The 19,839-nt window shown below is 41.5% G+C and overlaps 1 protein-coding gene across 1 annotated transcript; it reads left to right on the top strand.

The window, feature by feature from the left end:
• The first annotated feature begins 3,107 nt into the window (after positions 1 to 3,107).
• Positions 3,108 to 19,098, top strand: lin28aa (lin-28 homolog Aa). Its single transcript, XM_035749148.2, has 4 exons — positions 3,108 to 3,346; positions 4,532 to 4,704; positions 12,279 to 12,463; positions 16,286 to 19,098. The coding sequence occupies exons 1-4, from the start codon at positions 3,337 to 3,339 to the stop codon at positions 16,503 to 16,505; spliced, it is 588 nt and encodes a 195-aa protein (XP_035605041.1). The 5' UTR covers positions 3,108 to 3,336; the 3' UTR covers positions 16,506 to 19,098.
• The last annotated feature ends 741 nt before the right edge of the window (positions 19,099 to 19,839 follow it).

The following is a 19,839-nucleotide window of genomic DNA, read 5'->3' as shown; positions in this document are numbered from 1 at the left end:
CTATACGTAAAGCAATGCAAACTATACGTAAAGCAATGCAAACTATACGTAAAGCAATGCAAAATAGACGTAAAGCAATGCAAACTAAACGTGAAGCAATGCAAAATATACGTAAAGCAATGCAAACTATACGTAAAGCAATGCAAAATATACGTAAAGCAATGCAAACTATACGTAAAGCAATGCAAAATAGACGTAAAGCAATGCAAACTAAACGTGAAGCAATGCAAAATATATGTAAAGCAATGCAAAATATACGTAAAGCAATGCAAACTATACGTAAAGCAATGCAAAATATACGTAAAGCAATGCAAACTATACGTAAAGCAATGCAAAATATACGTAAAGCAATGCAAAATATACGTAAAGCAATGCAAAATATACGTAAAGCAATGCAAAATATACGTAAAGCAATGCAAAATATACGTAAAGCAATGCAAACTATACGTAAAGCAATGCAAAATATACGTAAAGCAATGCAAACTATACGTAAAGCAATGCAAAATATACGTAAAGCAATGCAAACTATACGTAAAGCAATGCAAACTATACGTAAAGCAATGCAAAATACACGTAAAGCAATGCAAAATATACGTAAAGCAATGCAAACTATACATAAAGCAATGCAAAATATACGTAAAGCAATGCACACTATACGTAAAGCAATGCAAACTATACGTAAAGCAATGCAAAATATATACGTAAAGCAATGCACACTATACGTAAAGCAATGCAAACTATACGTAAAGCAATGCAAACTATACGTAAAGCAATGCAAACTATACGTAAAGCAATGCAAAATATATACGTAAAGCAATGCACACTATACGTAAAGCAATGCAAACTATACGTAAAGCAATGCAAACTATACGTAAAGCAATGCAAACTATACGTAAAGCAATGCAAAATATATACGTAAAGCAATGCACACTATACGTAAAGCAATGCAAACTATACGTAAAGCAATGCAAACTATACGTAAAGCAATGCACACTATACGTAAAGCAATGCAAACTATACGTAAAGCAATGCAAACTATACGTAAAGCAATGCAAAATATACATAAATTAATGCAAAATATACGTAAAGCAATGCACACTTCTCCAAAAATGCTTTGCAGCTGCATCTTATAAATTGCATTCAGGAGACCAAGATGGGACAAGTTAGGGGGATATACAGTGTTCGTGTGTCTTACTTCATTTTAAACTCAGGTGTAATATCTCTGGAATGCTTCATGATCAGTGGTTGGCACACAGAAGGGACTTCATCCTCACTAATCTGCCCAATTTTCAAAACAGCAGAATATTATTCTACACTTTTCGCAGTGGTGTGGAACTTAATGTCCACACCACTGCTATGGATGTTGTCCAGAGCAGTAAAAAAACACTGTGTTCTGAAACACCGTTGCTGCACTGTCCTGAGTTGTCTCCTCTTGAGAGGTCTCATCCTGGAATCTCTTTTTTCCCCTCTGGCGACTATGTTCCTCGCTAAATTGAGGTGCAACCCTCATTTGCATAGCAATCAGTGTTGCCTCAGACAGGAGAGAGAGATCCCCATCCATCTCTAAGAGGCTCATTGGATGATTGTTTTTTTGCCAAAAACAAGAAAAGAAAAAGAAACCGTTAGTTTTATTAGTGTGGCGCCCCTGTCTGTCTCATCCACGCAATGGTTTTGGTTCCTAATTTCAGTCTTTCGGTCAGGGAATTCACAAACCATTGGCCTACATAAGAAAACTATTTTAGGTCCAGTAATCAAGAATACAATACAAAGTTTATTGAATCCTGTCAACCTCAACCTCTCTCCTTCGTTTAAACCACTTGTCTTGGTTATCTTTTCAAACACGTTGTTACAAATACCCACAGAGGGTCGTGGTGATAAGGATATCTAACACAACCAAATGTGGAAGCTAAAAATGGTTGATCTCTTCCTGAAACACGTTTCCCTGTCACTATTATGTTTTTAACACGATTGTAAAAAAAAGTTAGCTAATTAACACTGCAGGGCTTATCTTTTAACATAACTTAGTCATTATAATATTATAATAAAGTATTATAACATTTTCGTTTATCACTGGTAGATTAATTAAATCAAGGCAGATAGATAATAAATACAATAATAATACAAATAATTATATTGCATTATTAGATGTGTACTATATTTTAAGCATACATTTTTGTATTATTATATAACTACTAGGCTTATACCACCTCAGAGAAAGGTCAATGAGAGCATTAAATAGGGGAGGTTAAATTGTTTTATTTTTGCTTCATTAATCATTCTACAAGGAAAACAGTCAATCAATCACCATCGATCTGGGAATTCGTTTGACCAGATAGGCCTGACTTTTCATGCCACAATTCCAGAAGAGGTGTACTAAAGACAATTGTTTCGTTTGAGTCGTTGCGGTTGTAATTTCTTTAGGCTACGCTTCGAACTTCCCGCTGAAGATTACTTGAGTCAAAGTCCACTGGCTACATCAAAATGCAGTGGTTTGATGATGACCGATCCAAACCTCTTCGTGGCCATCCAGTCCCATCCCCCTCCCATGCGTCACCTCAAATGAACCACAACTGGTTTACTTACCTCTCCAAACCAACATTTTGCATCCGTTAGCAACATTGCGACAGCAGCAAAGTGACTGATTGCGATGGAACACATCGAGTATTCAACATGAACCCAATCACGTTACACCTAATCTCATCACCCAACTTCAAATTAAAATAGGCCTAGTTATAACATGTTTTGAATAGCCTATTATATAATATATTGTTTAAGGGATATTTATTAAACATATGTTACGCACACATTTGATTTATATATTTGAAATTCAACATCTCCCATATATGGGCCATGTTCGGGTGTAACGTTGTCTGGTTGGTTTGCAGTTGCCTCTGACCATTTGCGGTGTATTTTATTAGGCTGTGTGGGGTCGCTGGCCACTAAATACGCACCCAGGACAGAGAGAGATGGGGTGGGGGCTCAGGGGGTGGGGGCTCAGAGCTAGCGCAGTGATAAGCAATGGTGTGGTGTGCGGTGGTCTCTCTGTATAAGCAACTGTGCGGTGGTCTCTCTGAATTGTGATTGGTCACTCGACATCAAGAACGTGCAATTAATCATGTAGGCTAATTGGGAATCACGTGGACCAGACCGAGAGGTTTGGGGTTGGTTGATGGTAGGAAGAAGATGCTCCCTGGTCCTTTCTATATTGATCAAGAGTGGAAACTGACCAGGGGAGGGATAAAGACGTGATCCAACACGGAGCGGGGCCCGACACGTCCAGGCAAAAACACAGGGGGGACAGGGACTGATATAGACTAAAGACAAGCTGGACCGAACATGGCAGAAGGTAGGCCAATAATTTGGACTAAAACACTTTGCTTGGTTATTTGGTTTGATGCTATAGAGCCAGGGAGTCTCTGTTGGCCATAGATGAAGAGGTTTAGGGGGCTGGGTTACCTTGCATTGTCTTTTAGATCTTGGGTAATTATTATACAAATTCTTCCTTGTGACTCCCACCCCTCATTGTTTGGGGCGATAAGTTGCCAGACCCTTTTGTTTATTTCGCCCTCCCACTTTCCCACCGAAGTTAAGTTTTTGCTTTTCTGCGCATTTGGCATGAAAGTGGGAAACCGTAGGCATTACGCTGCTCGAAAGGGGAAAAGGATATCCTACATTAACTTGGGTGCTTCCTTTGACTCAAGGCGTGAATTGGCAAGATGGTTTATAACCAGGAATTCCCAGGTTGAGTAAAAATCTGACGATATATTGTGTTTAGTGTAGGCTCTGTCTCTAAAGAGATACAGAATGAATACCAGCTTACGAATTTAAAATTGTGTACAGTATGGAAATATTTTCCTTTTTAAATTGCCTAGTCAATACCAAAACATGCTTTATTTTGTTCGCAATAGGCAAACCAGACTCAAGTTCTCGTGTTGTTGACAAAGTAGGCTCTTTATAAATGTAAATGTAATTTTTGTACACGAATTTTCAAATGTAGTCTTGTAAATGCAAATTGATTGGTTTTATTTTCACAACGTAACTTTTTTCTGTCGCACAAACGCAGCTAACAAGAGGCCCATATAATTCAGTTCAGCCATTTAGTGATATACTAGGTTTGGTCATTCGTTTCGTGTCGGTCTGTGTTGTTTCCTCACATACTAGTACACTTAATATATACTCACTATGAGTGTGAAATATATAGGTCCTACGTGTGAAAGATTGAAATATAAGATGGGAGAATAACAAATGATTCTAGCCATAGATAGAATTCTAGTTTATTGTTATTACGGACCCTTACAATATTGTTGTTTATGTATTGAAATTATAGGTCTATTTTTAGGCCTATGGATATGATTGGTTATTCGATTCGTTTTGCAACGATTTCTCCCCGTTTCTACCCAATGGTTATGAATGCGTGAGGAAAAACAAGGAAAGAACAAAGCTGGATGGCAATTTTACGCGCACACTCCTCTCTTAGTGTTCTGGTAAATAGTAAAACGAACATTGTTTAACATATTGTTCTAAATTACAGGAGTCTGCAAGACCGAAGAGGATGAAGGACTAAGTACCGAGGAGGATTCGGAATCTTTCCACGGTGTCGGCGTATGTAAATGGTTCAACGTGCGCATGGGCTTTGGGTTTTTGTCCATGACCAACCGAGAGGGGGTCCCGCTCGAGTCTCCGGTCGATGTGTTCGTTCATCAGGTAAGAGGGGGACCTTGGTTTTAAAATGAACTGCCTTACCGTCTAATTCCCACACCAAATATGTGGTGAATGGTGGCCCACTATACATTGACACAGAATAACATATTCAGGCAGTTTTCCATCTTAAACGAACACGCGTTGCTGGTTTACCATGTGACCTCGTGGTCATGTACAGTGGGGTCCAAAATCATGGACACCCTTGATAAAGATGAGCAATAATGACTGAATAAAATAAATCATTCAAATACTAGGCTGTATTGTATGCAATAAAAAATATAAAATTGTATTACTTTATACTAATACAATTGCTCAGAGAAATATATATTATTGGTTATTGATCAAATTGGTTTGTGTAATATGATAAATCAAATTGTATCATATCGATCAGTTGTGCAACGATTTCTCCCCGTTTTCTAGCTAAGGGTTATGAACGCTGAGGGAAAACAAGGAAAGAACTAATCTGAGTGGCCCAGTGGTTTAAGGCACTGCATCTCAGTGCTAGAGGCATCACTACAGACACTCGTTCAAATCCAGGCTGTATCACAACCAGCCGTGATTGGGAGTACTACAGGGGAGTGCACAATTGCGTCCTCCAGCGTCGTCTGGGTTTGGCAGGTGTAGCCCTTCATTGTAAATAATAATTTGACTTGCCTAGTTAAATGAAGGTTTAGATTAACAAGTAATATTTGGCGGGTCAAAATAATTGACACCCCTAGAGATTCTTATAAATAATGTAGTCAAAATATTCATATTTGGTCCCATATCTCTAGCACTCATTAACTACAATAAGCTTGTGACTTTACAAACTTGTTGGATGCATTTGCAGTTCATTGTGGTTGTGTTTCAGAGGGTCAAAGATCATACCCCCATGACATTCTAACCTCCCCTGTTATTGATAATGGTGAGAGGTTATCATGTCTTGGGGTTATCATATTTGACCCTCTGTAACTTGCTCACTCATCATTCTTCACAATTCATTCAAGAGTCATTTTGACCCCTACCTTTCTTTCTCTGAGCAATTGTATAAGTATGAAATAATATAAATAAATAAAAATGCATGTACATACAATATAGCTCAGTATTTGAACGATCTATTTTATACAATCATTATTGTTCATCTTTATCAAGGGTGTAAACAATTTCCAATAGTGTGCAACTGCAGCCCGCATTTCGGGCCGTTCCTGCATGTGGGCATTCCCCCCACAGTGACGGCTCTAGCATTGAGAGAAGTCCACTTTAGCTGTTCATTCACTTCAGATTCCTGAAATCTAAGTGATTAAAGCCTCCGTGCTCCTGTCTTCTCTCTACCAAGTCTATGTTAATGGTAAAGGAGGGAGAGAGATTTGAGGTTTACTATAACCCCAAAGTCACCATGGTGCACTCTGTTCACAACGCTGACATCAGCAAACCGCTTGCCCAAACTACACCACACACGCTGTCTGCCTTCTGCCCGGTACTGTTGAAACCGACATTCATCTGTGAAGTGTACTTTTCCAGTGTGCCAGTGGCCATTGAAGGTGAGCATTTGCCCACTGAAGCCGGTTACGACGCCAACCTGCAGTCAGGTCAGGACCCTGGTGAGGATGAATAGCATGCAGATGAGCTTCCCTGAGATGATTTCTGACAGTTTGCGGAAGTTCTTCAGTTGTGCAAACACACAGTTTCACCAACTGTCCGGGTGGCTGGTCTTAGACAATCCCGCAGGTGAAGAAGCCGGATGTGGAGGTAATTGGCTGGCATGGTTACACCTGGTCTGCGGTTGTGAAGGCAGGTTGGACGGACTGCCAGATTATCTAAATTGACATTGGAGGCGGCTTTTAGAGTGGCCTTTTATTGTCCCCACACAAGGTGCACCTGTGTAATGATCATGCTGTTTAATCTGCTTCTTGATATGCCACACCTGTCAGATGGATGGATTATCTTGGCGAAAGGAGAAATGCTCACTAACAGGGATTTAAGCAATTTTGTGAACAAAATTTGAGAGAAATAAGCTTTTTTAACTAATCTGTTATTTATTTACTTTATTGAACCTTTATTTAACTAGGCAAGTGTTAATTTGATATGTTACGATAGCCAGGAATAAATGCTCCTTAAAGGGGTCTACACAGTCTACCCAAACGGAGCCGAAAGGAGGTCCGTTTGCGCCGTTCTCTACATACTGTGGTTCTACAATGCATTCGGAAAGAATTCAGACCCTTTGACATTTTCCACATTTTGTTACGTTACAGCCATATTCTAAAATTGATTCAATTGCTTTTCCCCATCATCAATCTGCACACAATACCCCATAATGGCAAAGCAAAAACAGCTTTTTAGAAAATGTAGAAAATGTATTGCAAATAAGAAACTGAAATATCACATTTGCATAAGTATTCAGACCCTTTACTCAGTACATTGTTGAAGCACCTTTGGGAGCGATTACAGCCTTGAGTCTTCTTGGGTATGACGTTGCAAGCTTGGCACACCTGTATTTGGGGAGTTTTTCCCATTCTGCCCTGCAGATCCTCTGAAGCTCTGTCAGGTTGGATGGCGAGCGTCGCTGCACAGCTATTTTCAGGTCTCTTCTGAGATTTTAATTTGGGTTCAAATCCGGGCTCTGGCTGGGCCACTCAAGGACATTCAGAGACATGTCCCGAAGCCAACCATGCGTTGTCTTGGCTGTGTGATTAGGGTCGCTGTCCTGTTGGAAGGTTAACTGTTGCCCCACTCTGAGGTCCTGATTGCTTTGGAGCAGGTTCATCAAGGAACTCTCTGTACCTTGCTCCGTTCATCTTTCCCTCGATCCTGACTAGTCTCCCAGTCCCTGCGGCTGAAAAACATCCCCATAGCATGATGCTGCCACCACCATGCTTCGCCGTAGGGATGGTGCTAGGTTTCCTCCAGAAGTGACTCTTGGCATTCAGGCTTGGTTTTATCAGACCAGAGAATCGTATTTCTGATGGTCTGAGAGTCTTTAGGTGCCTTTTGGTGTATTGCAAATAAGTGGTTCTGTAGCTCAGTTGGTAGAGCATGGTGCTTGTAACGCCAGGGTAGTGGGTTCAATTCCCGGGACCACCCATACGTAGAATGTATGCACACATGACTGTAAGTCGCTTTGGATAAAAGCGTCTGCGAAATGGCATTTTTCTTTCTTTCTTTTTCTTTTTGGCCAGGTCCCAAGTGGGCTATTATGTGCCTTTTATTGAGAAGTGGCTTCCCTCTGGCCACTCTACCATAAAGGCCTGATTGATGGAGTGCTGCAGAGATGGTTGTCCTTCTGGAAAGTTCTCCAATCTCCACAGAGGAACTGTTGAGCTCTGTCAGAGGGACCATCAGGTTCTTGGTCACCTCCCCGACCAAGACTCTTCTCCCCCAATTGCTCAGTTTGGTCGGGGGGCCAGCTCTAGGAAGAGTCTTGTTGGTTCCAAACTTCTTCCATTTAAGAATGGCGGAGGCCAATGTGTTCTTGGGGACTTTCAATGCTGCAGACATTTTTTTGGTAGCCTTCCCCAGATCTACACAATCCTGTCTTGGATCTTTACGGACTATTCTGTAGACCGAATGGCTTGGTTTTTGATCTAACATGCACTGTCAACTGTGGGACCTTATTTAGTGGGGCGGCAGGTAGCCTAGTGGTTTTAGCCAGAGTAACCAAAAGGTTGCAAGATCGAATCCCAGAGCGGACAAAGGGAGAAATCTGTTGTTCTGGCAGTTAACCCACTGTTCCTAGGCCGTCATTGAAAATAAGAATTTGTTCTTCACTGACTTGCCTAGTTAAATGAAGGTACATTTTTAAAAATAGACAGGTGTGTGCCTTTCCAAATAATGTCCAGTTAATTGAATTTACAGGTGGACTCCAATCAAGATGTCGAAACATCTCAGGGATGATTCATGGAAACAGGATGCACCTGAGCTGTCTCATAGCAAACGGTCTGAATATTTATGCAAGTTATTTCTGTTTTTAATTCTTAATACATAAGACTGTGTAGAGCCCTAAGCCTCACACACATTGCACCGAAAGTGGATCCACCTTTTGTCTGCCGATCATTTAGCACGCAGTGTTTTAGGAACCACCAATTGTAGATCTCTGACCGACACCATCTTTCATCCGATTCTACATGTAAAATCAGTGCACGCTCGCTTCGCAAATTACGTTCAGAAGTGTGGAGTACTCCAGCAAACGGTATTGGTGTATCTGAGCCATTACTTTCAGACCGCTGCTTTTTAGACCATTTATTTCAGCTATTTGAACTTTTAACCTGTTAAAATGGCCAGGACTACAATCACGCCCCAAATGAATGATTTCTTCCTTAAAACCTTCCTTTAATACAAATCTATTTCTCAGTAAGTAATTTGTATGACTAAATACTTATTTCATTCTTCCCAGAATGCGGACATCTCTCTTCTGGTGCTGCCATTCTAGATTCCAAGCCTTTTAAAGATTATGTTTCAATAAGTGAACAGTATCTGTTAACGATGTAACTGGGACAATGGCCTCCTGAACCCTGTCCTTTGACATCTTAAGTGGTGACTTCTCCACTGATTTCCTCCCCTTGCCATCAGGGTTCAGGTCAATTACATTTCATTTGAATTCAGGAAGCAAACTCAATGCTTGAAAAATTCAGAATTGGAATGACAGTTAACTTCTTGAATTTAAATGGTAGTGACCCCAACCTTGCTAGCCATTGTTAGGAAGGCGAGAACATGTGTGTCCAATGTTCATCCATGATGGACGGATGGGAGCTATGGCTACGGTGTATTATGGCAATGAGGCTTTGGCCCCGAAATGAGTCTCTGCGTGTCAGGTAGAGAACATGAAGTCATGGGGCCTGCTGGCCTTTGTGTGCAGGTGAACAATAAGACCACGAATCCCAATGAAGCATGCTCCTCTCGGCCGTGACCGAGCCCCTCAGCCACTCTTTGTCCTAGCAGCAATCCCTTCCCGTTGTCAGCTCCCTCTCTCTCTCTCTCTCTCATCCTATGTCTTCATTCATCTACCCTGCTCTGTTTTATTCAAGCTAGTATGGACATAGCCTACAGTAGAGCTTCATATCGCCCTCCAATACACTTCACCAGTTTGGTAGGGTTTAAGGCCATATTAGAAGTCTCCTTTCTCATTCTACATGGTATGTTCTCTGTGTTGGGGGTGTGTATGGATGAACCTACCCACTCCTGTGGAGCAGGGGAGGTCACACGTGTGATGGGAAGTGGGTTAACAGTCACTGGAGCCAACGCACAATGGAGCAGCTTTTCAAGGGGGCACTTCTGTCACCCAAATGGAATTATGGAGGACCCATTGTTTGTCCCAGATCTGCTTGTAACTTCACCGCAGATGCTCATCAGTGACCATTACAGTATTAAGGAACGGTTCACTTTACTGTAATTCTCCTCCTACAGATGCTATTGCATTGCTAGTTTTCGTTACACAATAGATGCAGTTCTTTGTAGGCCATGTGGCTTGTATTTGAATTTGTGTCCTGGTTAAAATGTGATCTATGGCACATGATTTTTTTATGCTTCCCCTCAAAGCAACTGCACAGTTACACACACGTTGTTGTTGATATTTGAAGCAATATGCAGAGAAGGCTGTCAAAGAAGGATAAATCAGATTGTGGCCGTTTCCCATTCACAGATTAGTCCTAGTCCTGGACTAAAAGGCATCTTCAATGGATTGAGCTGGCTTTTTATGTCAAGGGCTAGACTAAATCTGGGTCTGGGAATTCACCCCCTAGTCGTTTAAATATACCCTTAAGATTGCCTCAAATAATATAAGATCATCCCAGCCTGACAATGGCAGCCATTGACAGTTCTGGAGAGGAAATCCTCTGTGGTGAGCATGGCTGATGTCTTTCCTCTCCTAAAGTGGGTCCATGAACTCAGACAAATGGGTCTTGGTGCCTAGGAAATACCTAAATGAGGTGGCATAGCCATCAGTCTTGTCCTGGCACTGACCTGAGCATGCGAGAAATATTGTTTTTTTTGGCTCTACACTTGTGGAGTTCTGTTCGCAGCTAAATATTGATCACCCTCTAATGGTGAAATTCTCAAAGGTCAGTTGAAACTTCTGATAGGAAACACCAGGTTTCATTGCTAATCATGTCAAAATCAATGATATCTGCTGCCTGGTTGCAGATATACCCTACCACCAATTCAACAGCTCTTTTGGGGGGGGTTCTTGTTTTACCCAGGCTGCCTCTGGCATTATACCCCTTAATGCACAGCCCATTCCCCTTTTTCATAGCCTCCCCTTTCCTCCCTCCCTCATTTTCCCCTCCTCCAAGGCTGTTTTTTATCTCATGGCTGAATGTCTCTCTGCTGAACAGCGCTGCCTGGGTCAACTGGGGTGAAGGCAGCAGAATTTGATCCGAAATCTGTAGGATACTGTATCTTAAAGTACTGGGTCATATTCATTTGACACCAATAAAACAGGGTGGGACTATTTTAGTTTTGCGCTTCATAACGTTTCAAACGTTGTGTGCCCATATGAACACAAACCTGGTTTGATGTTAGCCTAGTCTTTAGCGTTAATCTAAGGATCATGGTGTTGATTGTGTCCATACTCTTGGGCTGTTGAATGCTTTCAGGCTTTGAGTTGATATTGATTCCATGCTTAATGTGTCACATTTGAGTAAAACAATCAATCGATTATTAACTCAAAGCATGCGGGTACCTATCATTTGGAGTGACGATGTGTTGATTCTCAACTTATCTGCGTGTCTCTCTGCCAGACAACCATCCAAGGAATGTTTTCCTGAACACCCCCCCCCCCTACCCCACCCCACCCCCAACCCTATCCCTCCCAGCAAGAATCCTGCAGTGGTGGTTAGTGTGTTAGTGGTTCTTTGTGATGTAGTTGGGAAGAGAGGTTGGGGGGTAGGGGACATTGTAGTGCGGAATGCAGGTCCTTTGGCAGAGGGGGATGGGTGAAGGTTATCACATCAGGTTTACCACTCAAACACAAGAGACTCACAGGCCACTGTGGCCAGTGTTGGGCAACAGACCAATGCAGACTAGGGAGGGAGGACAAATAGTCCGTCTGACAATAAGAGGCTTTGTAGTTGTTGTTTATTTATGAGGCGAGACAGAATGATCAACAGTCAGGAGACTTAGGACAGACGCCAGATAGCGCCTATCTCTGTTAGAAAAGTTTTGAAGATAGCATAGTGTTCACAGAGGGTCACTCCTCGGCGTCTCCCTTGGCCGACTATTAGTTGATTTGTTAGCTGATGCTGCAAGGCCTTTGTGATTGCGTCGCCATTGATTTGGAGCACATCATGCAGCTAGACTTAAGATCTGCTCGTAAGGATGTGTAACGACCAAACAATCCTCCAAGGTATGTTTGAAATGCCCCTTGGAAAGTCCATCTCTATGTTCAAAATGGGGTGTTTGATATGACCTCTAAAGGGTTACGGGGCCATATTCACAAGAGTCTCAAATTCGGAGTGCTATTAAAGGATACGCCTTTCCCTTTAGATCATAATGACTAGAATGATATGGAGAGCGGGAGCTGATCCTCGATCAGCACTCCTACTCTGAGATGAATACTTCTAATAGTATTCTGATGTTTCCTTCAACTGTCTTTCTCTCCCCTCCAGAGTAAGCTGCACATGGAGGGCTTCCGCAGCTTGAAGGAGGGCGAGGCGGTCGAGTTCACCTTCAAGAAGTCAGCCAAAGGCCTGGAGTCCCAGAGAGTCACTGGGCCAGAGGGCACACACTGTGTGGGCAGCGAGAAGAGACCCAAAGGCAAGAGCGTCCAGAAACGGCACTCCAAGGGAGATAGGTAAGTGTTATTCCCACTCTGTTTGTACATCGAACGGGGGCAAGGAAAACACTAAACTGTATACACTGAAACAGAAAGTAATTCCTGCAAATATTCAAAAAAGCTATATAACACGAATGTTAGGTGAAAAAGAGGTGGTTCACAAAATGAAAATGGACAGAAAATGCCTTATCAGATAAGCAACAATGTACTTGTTAATCTCACACACATACCACTATGTACACCATAGTAGGGGTCTAACATACTCAAAGATAGTGGGCCAAAGTATTTATCTTGGTTGGATCTCACATCTGCAATAGTCCATCCATTTTGGACATGATGCAAAAGGTTGTTTTATCCTGTTCTGTCCTGTTCTTCTTTTCCTTGACCCCCACCCCTGGCGGTGGTTAGGGTCACACAGGCAGGCTTGGCGTGTGACCTGGATCAATAGCTGTTTAATTCTGGACGTCCCTTGTGGATATACCCCCAGAGGTTCTCTCTTGAAAAACCTTTTCCAAACCTCTTCCACAAAATGTGTTTTTGTGGTGGTAACCTGAACTGGTAACATGAATGTTTCTGAATCACTGTAGATGTGGATTATAATTATCCTGCAATTACAGTTTAGAAGTAGTAAAATATGAAATATTACTCATGTTAGTTATAATAACCTGAGAGTTATTTGGGCTTGTCCCTTTAAAATAGCTCTTAATGGTTCTTGGTAGAACCATTTTATCTATAAAGAACCCTTCTAGAAGTCTATTTTCCATTGAGAAGGTTCCGAAGAACCCTTTTGCATGAAAAAGGTTCCATACCCCACTACTTGCATAATGCATTCCTTTTAAAATCCACAAATCCCTTCGCTTTTTCTCACCATAAAGTAAAGGTGAGAGGCGGGCCAGCATTGTGGGTCCTTTGTCCGTTGTGGAGATTGTGATGGGTTAGAGAGGGGTATCAATGTGGCCTCCTGTCAGTTGTGATTATGCCCAGAGTGTAGTCAGGGTGAGAATTGAGATGGTTACGGCCTCAACGAGTCCTGGGAGGCCTGTGGCGCACGATTCACTCTCCCCAGACTATGCTGGTACTTATAAGAGGAATCATATGGGGCCAGCTCCAACATTTTCAATGGAGAATAAGATCAACTGTTTTATAGTATGTCTTTAATATTAGTCAGTACATAGGTCTAAGATAATAAAATATTTTTGTCAATGGCATATTCAATATTCTTTATTAGGTGGCGGTGTTTGCATGGGATTAGAAACAGAGGGCCCTGTTTCTAACGTGTGTTGTCTGGACTCTAATATGGCCGTAGTCAGCCACACTTTATTTTCTGATTCCACCTTAAGGTGTCCATATTCTTCCGTGCTGAAACAGTTCGGATCAGTTTGTGCATATATTATGATGACATTTCGTGATGTTTTTGTTCATTTTGGACTTCGTTAAGGGCTTTTTCGGTTGTTCGGCCACACTAAATGTTTTCTTGAGACAAGCTGAAGTCGGTAGCCTAAGTCTACGCCCGTTTGTTGGTGATTGGTCAACAATAAGGGTTCATCAGTAAAGCCTTTGTTGTCATTCAACGAGAGACGACTCGTTTTCATGCACATTTTGTTATTGAGAAATACTGCACCAAACATCTTAGTTAGATGTAAAATTGCGTGACTTAAGATCTCCTCTGCAAAAACGTCAAAATTAATGACAGATATCTTGCATTATCTTAAATTAATTCAGACTATGTTGAGGAAGTGTACTGGCTACGGCGACTCAAAATGGACAAACAGTACTATTGCGACTTTTTTCTTCTTCAAGTGAAGGTATTTCAAGGGAGTATGCAATCACACGCGGTTGGTTTGCCAAGCCGACATCGGCTAGTTGGCATCCGAACTGAAGCATGCTGACGCCTTCAGTAGGTAAATATGATGAAGGGAAGGGAAAAAAACCCTGTCCATTTAATTGATAACAGATGTAGGAGCCCGGGAGGGGGTTAGAGGTCACTGTAACCATGGCAACCGCATATGACTAAAATGTAGGGGGTTGGGGTTGCGGGGGTTAGAGAGGACTGAGGAGGTCAGAGTTGGGAGATCATTGCTGCAGCTGTTTAGACAAAGGACCATTTCCCTTTTCCTGCTCGCGCTCCCTGATCGATGTTGAGACAGTTGGGCCAGGCCAGAGCTTCTGTGTTAGCACACCTTGACACCAATCCAACGGCCAGTGGTACAAGCAAATGTGGTACAAGTATAAGCAACTGACCCCCCTGAGCCTCCCCTGACCAAGCCTCATCTGCATCATTGGGGGAAGGAGGTCTTCAATAGCTCCTCAGTGGCACAGCAGCGGTGACAGCCCCACTCCCCATCTGTCAGCCGCCCCTGGACGCGTGGCTATTTTATAGGTCCAGTTTAAACTGAAGCTATCAAAGGAAGGCTACTCTTATGGCTACCATTGACCCTAACCCTTCTACAAGGACTGTGATACCTTGTGTACGTTCTATGGAGAAGGAATATAATTGATGTAGCTAAAAAGACCTCATTGCAGCAAAGTACTGTGGATAAAGAATGAAAAGGGTGGTTAATTTGTAGATGGGAGGCCATTCAAAGTAACAAATAGCCTACATACAGAAAAAACATGCTTTTATAAATAGCGTACATCCTGTATTCAATTTGCATTTGCACGTGAGGTAGAACAAAGATCATTTGCACTTTTTAACCCACTTTTAATCATCCTATTCTCATAAAAAAGGTTGGTCATATGCAGTGCTAGAGGCGTCACTACAGACCCTGGTTTGATTCCAGGCTGTGACATAAACAGACGTGATTGGGAGTCACATAGATCGGCTCACAATTGGCACAGCGTCATCCGGGTCATCCGGGTTAGGCCGTAAATAAGAATTTGTTCTAAACTGACTTGCCTAGTTAAATAAAGATTAAATAAAATTAATAAATAGGCCACAGCATGGAACTGGACAGATTTCTTGGTTTGCTCTGCTGCAGCACTAGCCTAACTGGCATATGCTGCCCTCTTGTGGATTGCAGGTGACAGCGCGTCTCACTCAATACGAGATCAGGGGCCATATGTAGGGAAGGTCAGTCAGTTGTACAACTGAATGCATTCTACTGAAATGTGTCGAACACATTTAACTCAACCCTTCTGAATCAAAGAGGTGCGGGGGGGCTCCCATCTATATCCACGTCATCGGTACCCAGGGAGCAGTTGTTGTTGGGGGTTAACTGCCTTGCTCAGAGGCAGAATGGCAGATTTTTACCTTGTTGGCTCGGGGATTCGATCCACCTTTTCGGTTACTGGCCCAACACTCCTATCAAATGTAGGTTCTTAATTTGAGCCAGTTTGCTAAAGCAGGAAAATAATCCTGCAGCAATAAGAAATGTAAATTATTTTGTGGATTACAATTACTGGACATTTTTGTAGGTGTTGAGATACATTTTCTATAGGGAAAATCAAGTCTGAAATTTCTAAGTGGAAATGACGAACTTCAGAAGCCTTTTTATATCTCAAATACACTACAAGTTTTTTGCATCGCTGGAAAGTTCTCCTGCAACTGGGTGATCAAATTAAGATCCTACATCTGTAGAATCAGGGCCTCACTGGCCATACAATCCTATTCATTGTGATATAAAGGCTGATCCTAAATCAGCACCCCTACTCTGAAACGCTTGATACATATGGCCCAGTCCTACATTTATCAGCCTGGTTCAGTGGATCAGTTTGAGCAAGGCGAGGTGCAGAATCGCTAATCTTCATCACATAACAAGTAGTTATTTGAGAGGGGATTTGTAGATCATGATTCTGTGCAGTGTCTTCAAGCTCAAACGCACACTTTGTCTTGTTTTTTAGGTGCTACAACTGCGGAGGCCTGGACCACCATGCCAAGGAGTGCAAGTTGCCGCCCCAGCCCAAGAAGTGCCATTTCTGCCAGAGCATTTCCCACATGGTCGCCAACTGCCCAATCAAAGCACAGCAGTCCTCGCCACGTTCTCAGGGAAAGCCCTCCTCCTTGAAAGGGGACGAGGAGGAACACGGCCACTCGGCCCCTCCCCCCGTGAGCTCCGATTGAACGAGGAGACGCAGGAAGGAAGCTTGGGGAAGCTTTACTGGATAGATGGCAGCTAAGTTTCCTTTCAACTGTATAAGACGCTTTTGGAACTACCTCAGGTTTTTGTAAACAAAACGATCATGAAGAAAGAATGTTACTGAAGTTAATATTTTGTGGTGTAACACTCACAAATCAAGCTGTATTATTATAGCACTCAGGAAATATTTGTAAAAATGTATGGAACCGCTATTGAGGGGTTTAAACTTGTAATTAGTTATGGCACATCACATATTATTTTGATATCTTTATAGAATAGAAAGTTGTTTATTTTTCACTGAGCAGATCATGAGAAACCATGCCACTCACATTAGTATGCTACTATACTAAACTCACCAGGAAGCTTAAAATCACTGTGTCAAGTATAGCTAAACACTTTTGCTGCCTTACAACTTCTTGACTTTCCTGATTGTTACACCCCACTATATCCGACAAAGACAGAGTTGTGACACTACACCTCTGCAATGAATGTTAGTCTCATGGGTGGTAATGGGCGGGCACATCCGAACCAACGGGACGGGGTAATAGCTATAGGAAATGTATTGGCGGCTACCAATACTGTTGGTGACCATGCAGATGTCCTGGGGACAAATGAATGTCAAACCAAAAAGTATGGCATTTATGGCCAGCTTTCGGTTGTTGTTGTGGTTGCGTCATTTCTGTTACATGTCTGATCTGCTGCTGCTATACATTACAACCATACTCGAGAACCCTACAGGTGTAGGATCTTAATTTGATCACTCTTTTTTGTTGCTGAGAATTTTCCCGCACATTAGGAAATGCAACTTGTAGTGTATCCAAGACTTCTAAAGTTTGTGATTTCCACTTGAAAATGTCAAGACTTGATTTTCCCCAAAGAAATATGTATCAATCCTTATAAAAAAAAGTCAATTCATTATATTCCACATGATAATTCACATTTCCTGTTGCTGTAGATTTATTTTCCTGCAGTAGCAAACTGCCTTAAATTAAGATCTTACATCTCTATAATCAACTTCATCATCCTCTGATTAGACTACATACATCAGTATTTGGAATTTAATCACTGACTCCAGAAATCACACCAATACCTGTGAAATGTATCAAACATAAGTCATTTATCACGTAGAAATCAGATGCAAGGTTTTAATGGATTACTGAGGTTGATTCATATATCTACATAATCATACTTGTCCTGTTTATACTTGACAGTCGAAGCAGCAGCAGCATCAGGCTTTGTCTACTGTCTTAGAAAAAAAGGTGCTGCTTAGAACCATAAGGGTTCTTCGAAAGAAAAAGGCTGCATGTAGAACCCTTTCCCACCACAAAGAACCCCTTTGAGAACACATTTTTTCAAGAGTAAAAGCGGGAGCAACACATTTTTATTCAGTGTCGTCAATTACTAGGTACCTATTTAAGACATTGCCTCCAAAGCTGCTTGTGAGGACTACACAGGAACACCACAGTCGTATTCACAAGGCACCAAACGGAAGAAAACGGACTGAAACAGGGAGGGACTACCAGAATTTGTCCAATAAGAAACGCTTGTTTTCGTTTTTTGCGAATCGTTTCTGCTACGGCGTGCACTAATGAATATCGACCCAGCCCTGCATGGAGGTGCATGTAGAACTAGCTAAGCCAATCAGCCTTTACTCCTGTTTTACAGGAGAAGCTGAAAGACAGACCTCTAACATCCAAGTAATATATATTTAGAATTATTATGAAGCCTTTTAAAAATAGTCCTTGTTATTTATTTGTATCTAAATTGCGCTGCAGCCTCTCCTCATATTCAGGTTAAGGTCACTCCGTGATTGCCTGGTCCCAGCTCTGTTTGTGCTGTCTTGCCAACTCCTATGGTCATTGTTACGCCAAACAAAAACAGATCTAGGACCAGGTTAACTGTGGTGGGTTTTCCATCCCATACTAGACATACTAGACATCAGATATCTTAGCCATTCATGTCTGACTTTATCTTGTTCAATGCTGTTTTAGTTTAAAGGGACGTAACACCTCAAATCTAAGTTTGTCAGATACCTCAAAGGGGTCTCCTGTTGAGATAAATTCATGTCCCAGGCTAGTTTTGTATCCAGCTATGCCATAATCCAAAATGGAATTGCAGTGCTTATCTTTTCCATTCATTTGGAGTTGAGGCATATAGCTGAATCTACACCACCAATGGCATAGAATGTGGATTCATATTGACATAAGACTACTTTTGTCATCTAAAAACATCTCACAAAGTTTATAATGACCCCTTTAATAATTATGTTGTTCTCTTTACTTTGCCTTGTATGATTTACTGCTACACACAATTAGCGTTCCAGTGTTGTGAATCTTCTCTTTTTATCTATGCCAAAACCAATGCAAATGTCACTCTTGCACTAATCATGTAGGAGATGCATTGTTGTATTCTATTCAGTTTAATCTTATGAATATGTGTTCCATATTTTATATTTTGATTTACAAGATACGTATGGTATGTAGGTGGTGAACGAAACGTATACATAACCTCCACTCAGGCTCGTCTCTCAGGAATCACAAATCTGACAACTCAGGGAATTACTTCTGATTTTTTTTCGAAGGCTTGGAAGGGGCGATGGAGGAGGGTTGGGATTGGGGTGCAATGTTTGTCTATATTAGTTGTATGTGTGCAGTGACAGACAAGGGAGTGTTCTGGTGCCAAATCAAAGTGCATGACAATAAAATGGTAGAGGACCTCTGGGTCCAGTTTTGAATGTCTCGGCATAACAGTAAAACTCTCTTTTTCTCTAATCCGCACAAAATGGTTTAAAATGGCAGTTAATCATGAAGAATAAAACAAATTCATAGCGTGTCCTTAAAACTAGTCTTAAAATGTTTTGACATGTGAGACGATATGAGTTATTACACACTATATTAAATACTTATACTTTGTCAACATATCTAATACCACATCTGCTGATGTTCTCTATTATTTTGCCCTACATAATAATATGTCATGACAGGCCTATACTATTCCTCTATTGTTGTATTTTTCCCTCTATAATCGTTGTTGATGGGGAGTTTATGAGAATATTGTTACCAAATGAAGGGATTGGGTTAGTAGTATTAGACATATTGGGGTTGTCTCGTCTCAATAGGTGAATTGCCCAGATTGTTGTTATTGGGCAATGGGATATATTATTTCCCAAGTCGTACAGGTTTAAGGAAGTGATACATGTTTGAACACAGGATTTTGTCATGCAAAGAAATGTGTTCAAAGCCCATGTCCATTGATTCAGTCATGTGGGGGACTATATCGCACATAGAACTCATGTGTATAATAAGATTCAAGTTTTTT

This window comes from Oncorhynchus keta, chromosome 34, assembly GCF_023373465.1.
Source record: "Oncorhynchus keta strain PuntledgeMale-10-30-2019 chromosome 34, Oket_V2, whole genome shotgun sequence".
NCBI lineage: Eukaryota > Metazoa > Chordata > Actinopteri > Salmoniformes > Salmonidae > Oncorhynchus > Oncorhynchus keta.
The sequence above is the reverse complement of the archived record's forward strand: the minus strand, read 5'-3'. Positions and strand labels throughout refer to the sequence as shown.

Coding starts and splice junctions, on each gene's coding strand:
- lin28aa (XM_035749148.2), top strand. Junction 4,705..12,278: donor TCGATGTGTTCGTTCATCAG/GTAAGAGGGGGA, acceptor TCTCCCCTCCAG/AGTAAGCTGCACATGGAGGG. Junction 12,464..16,285: donor CGGCACTCCAAGGGAGATAG/GTAAGTGTTATT, acceptor CTTGTTTTTTAG/GTGCTACAACTGCGGAGGCC.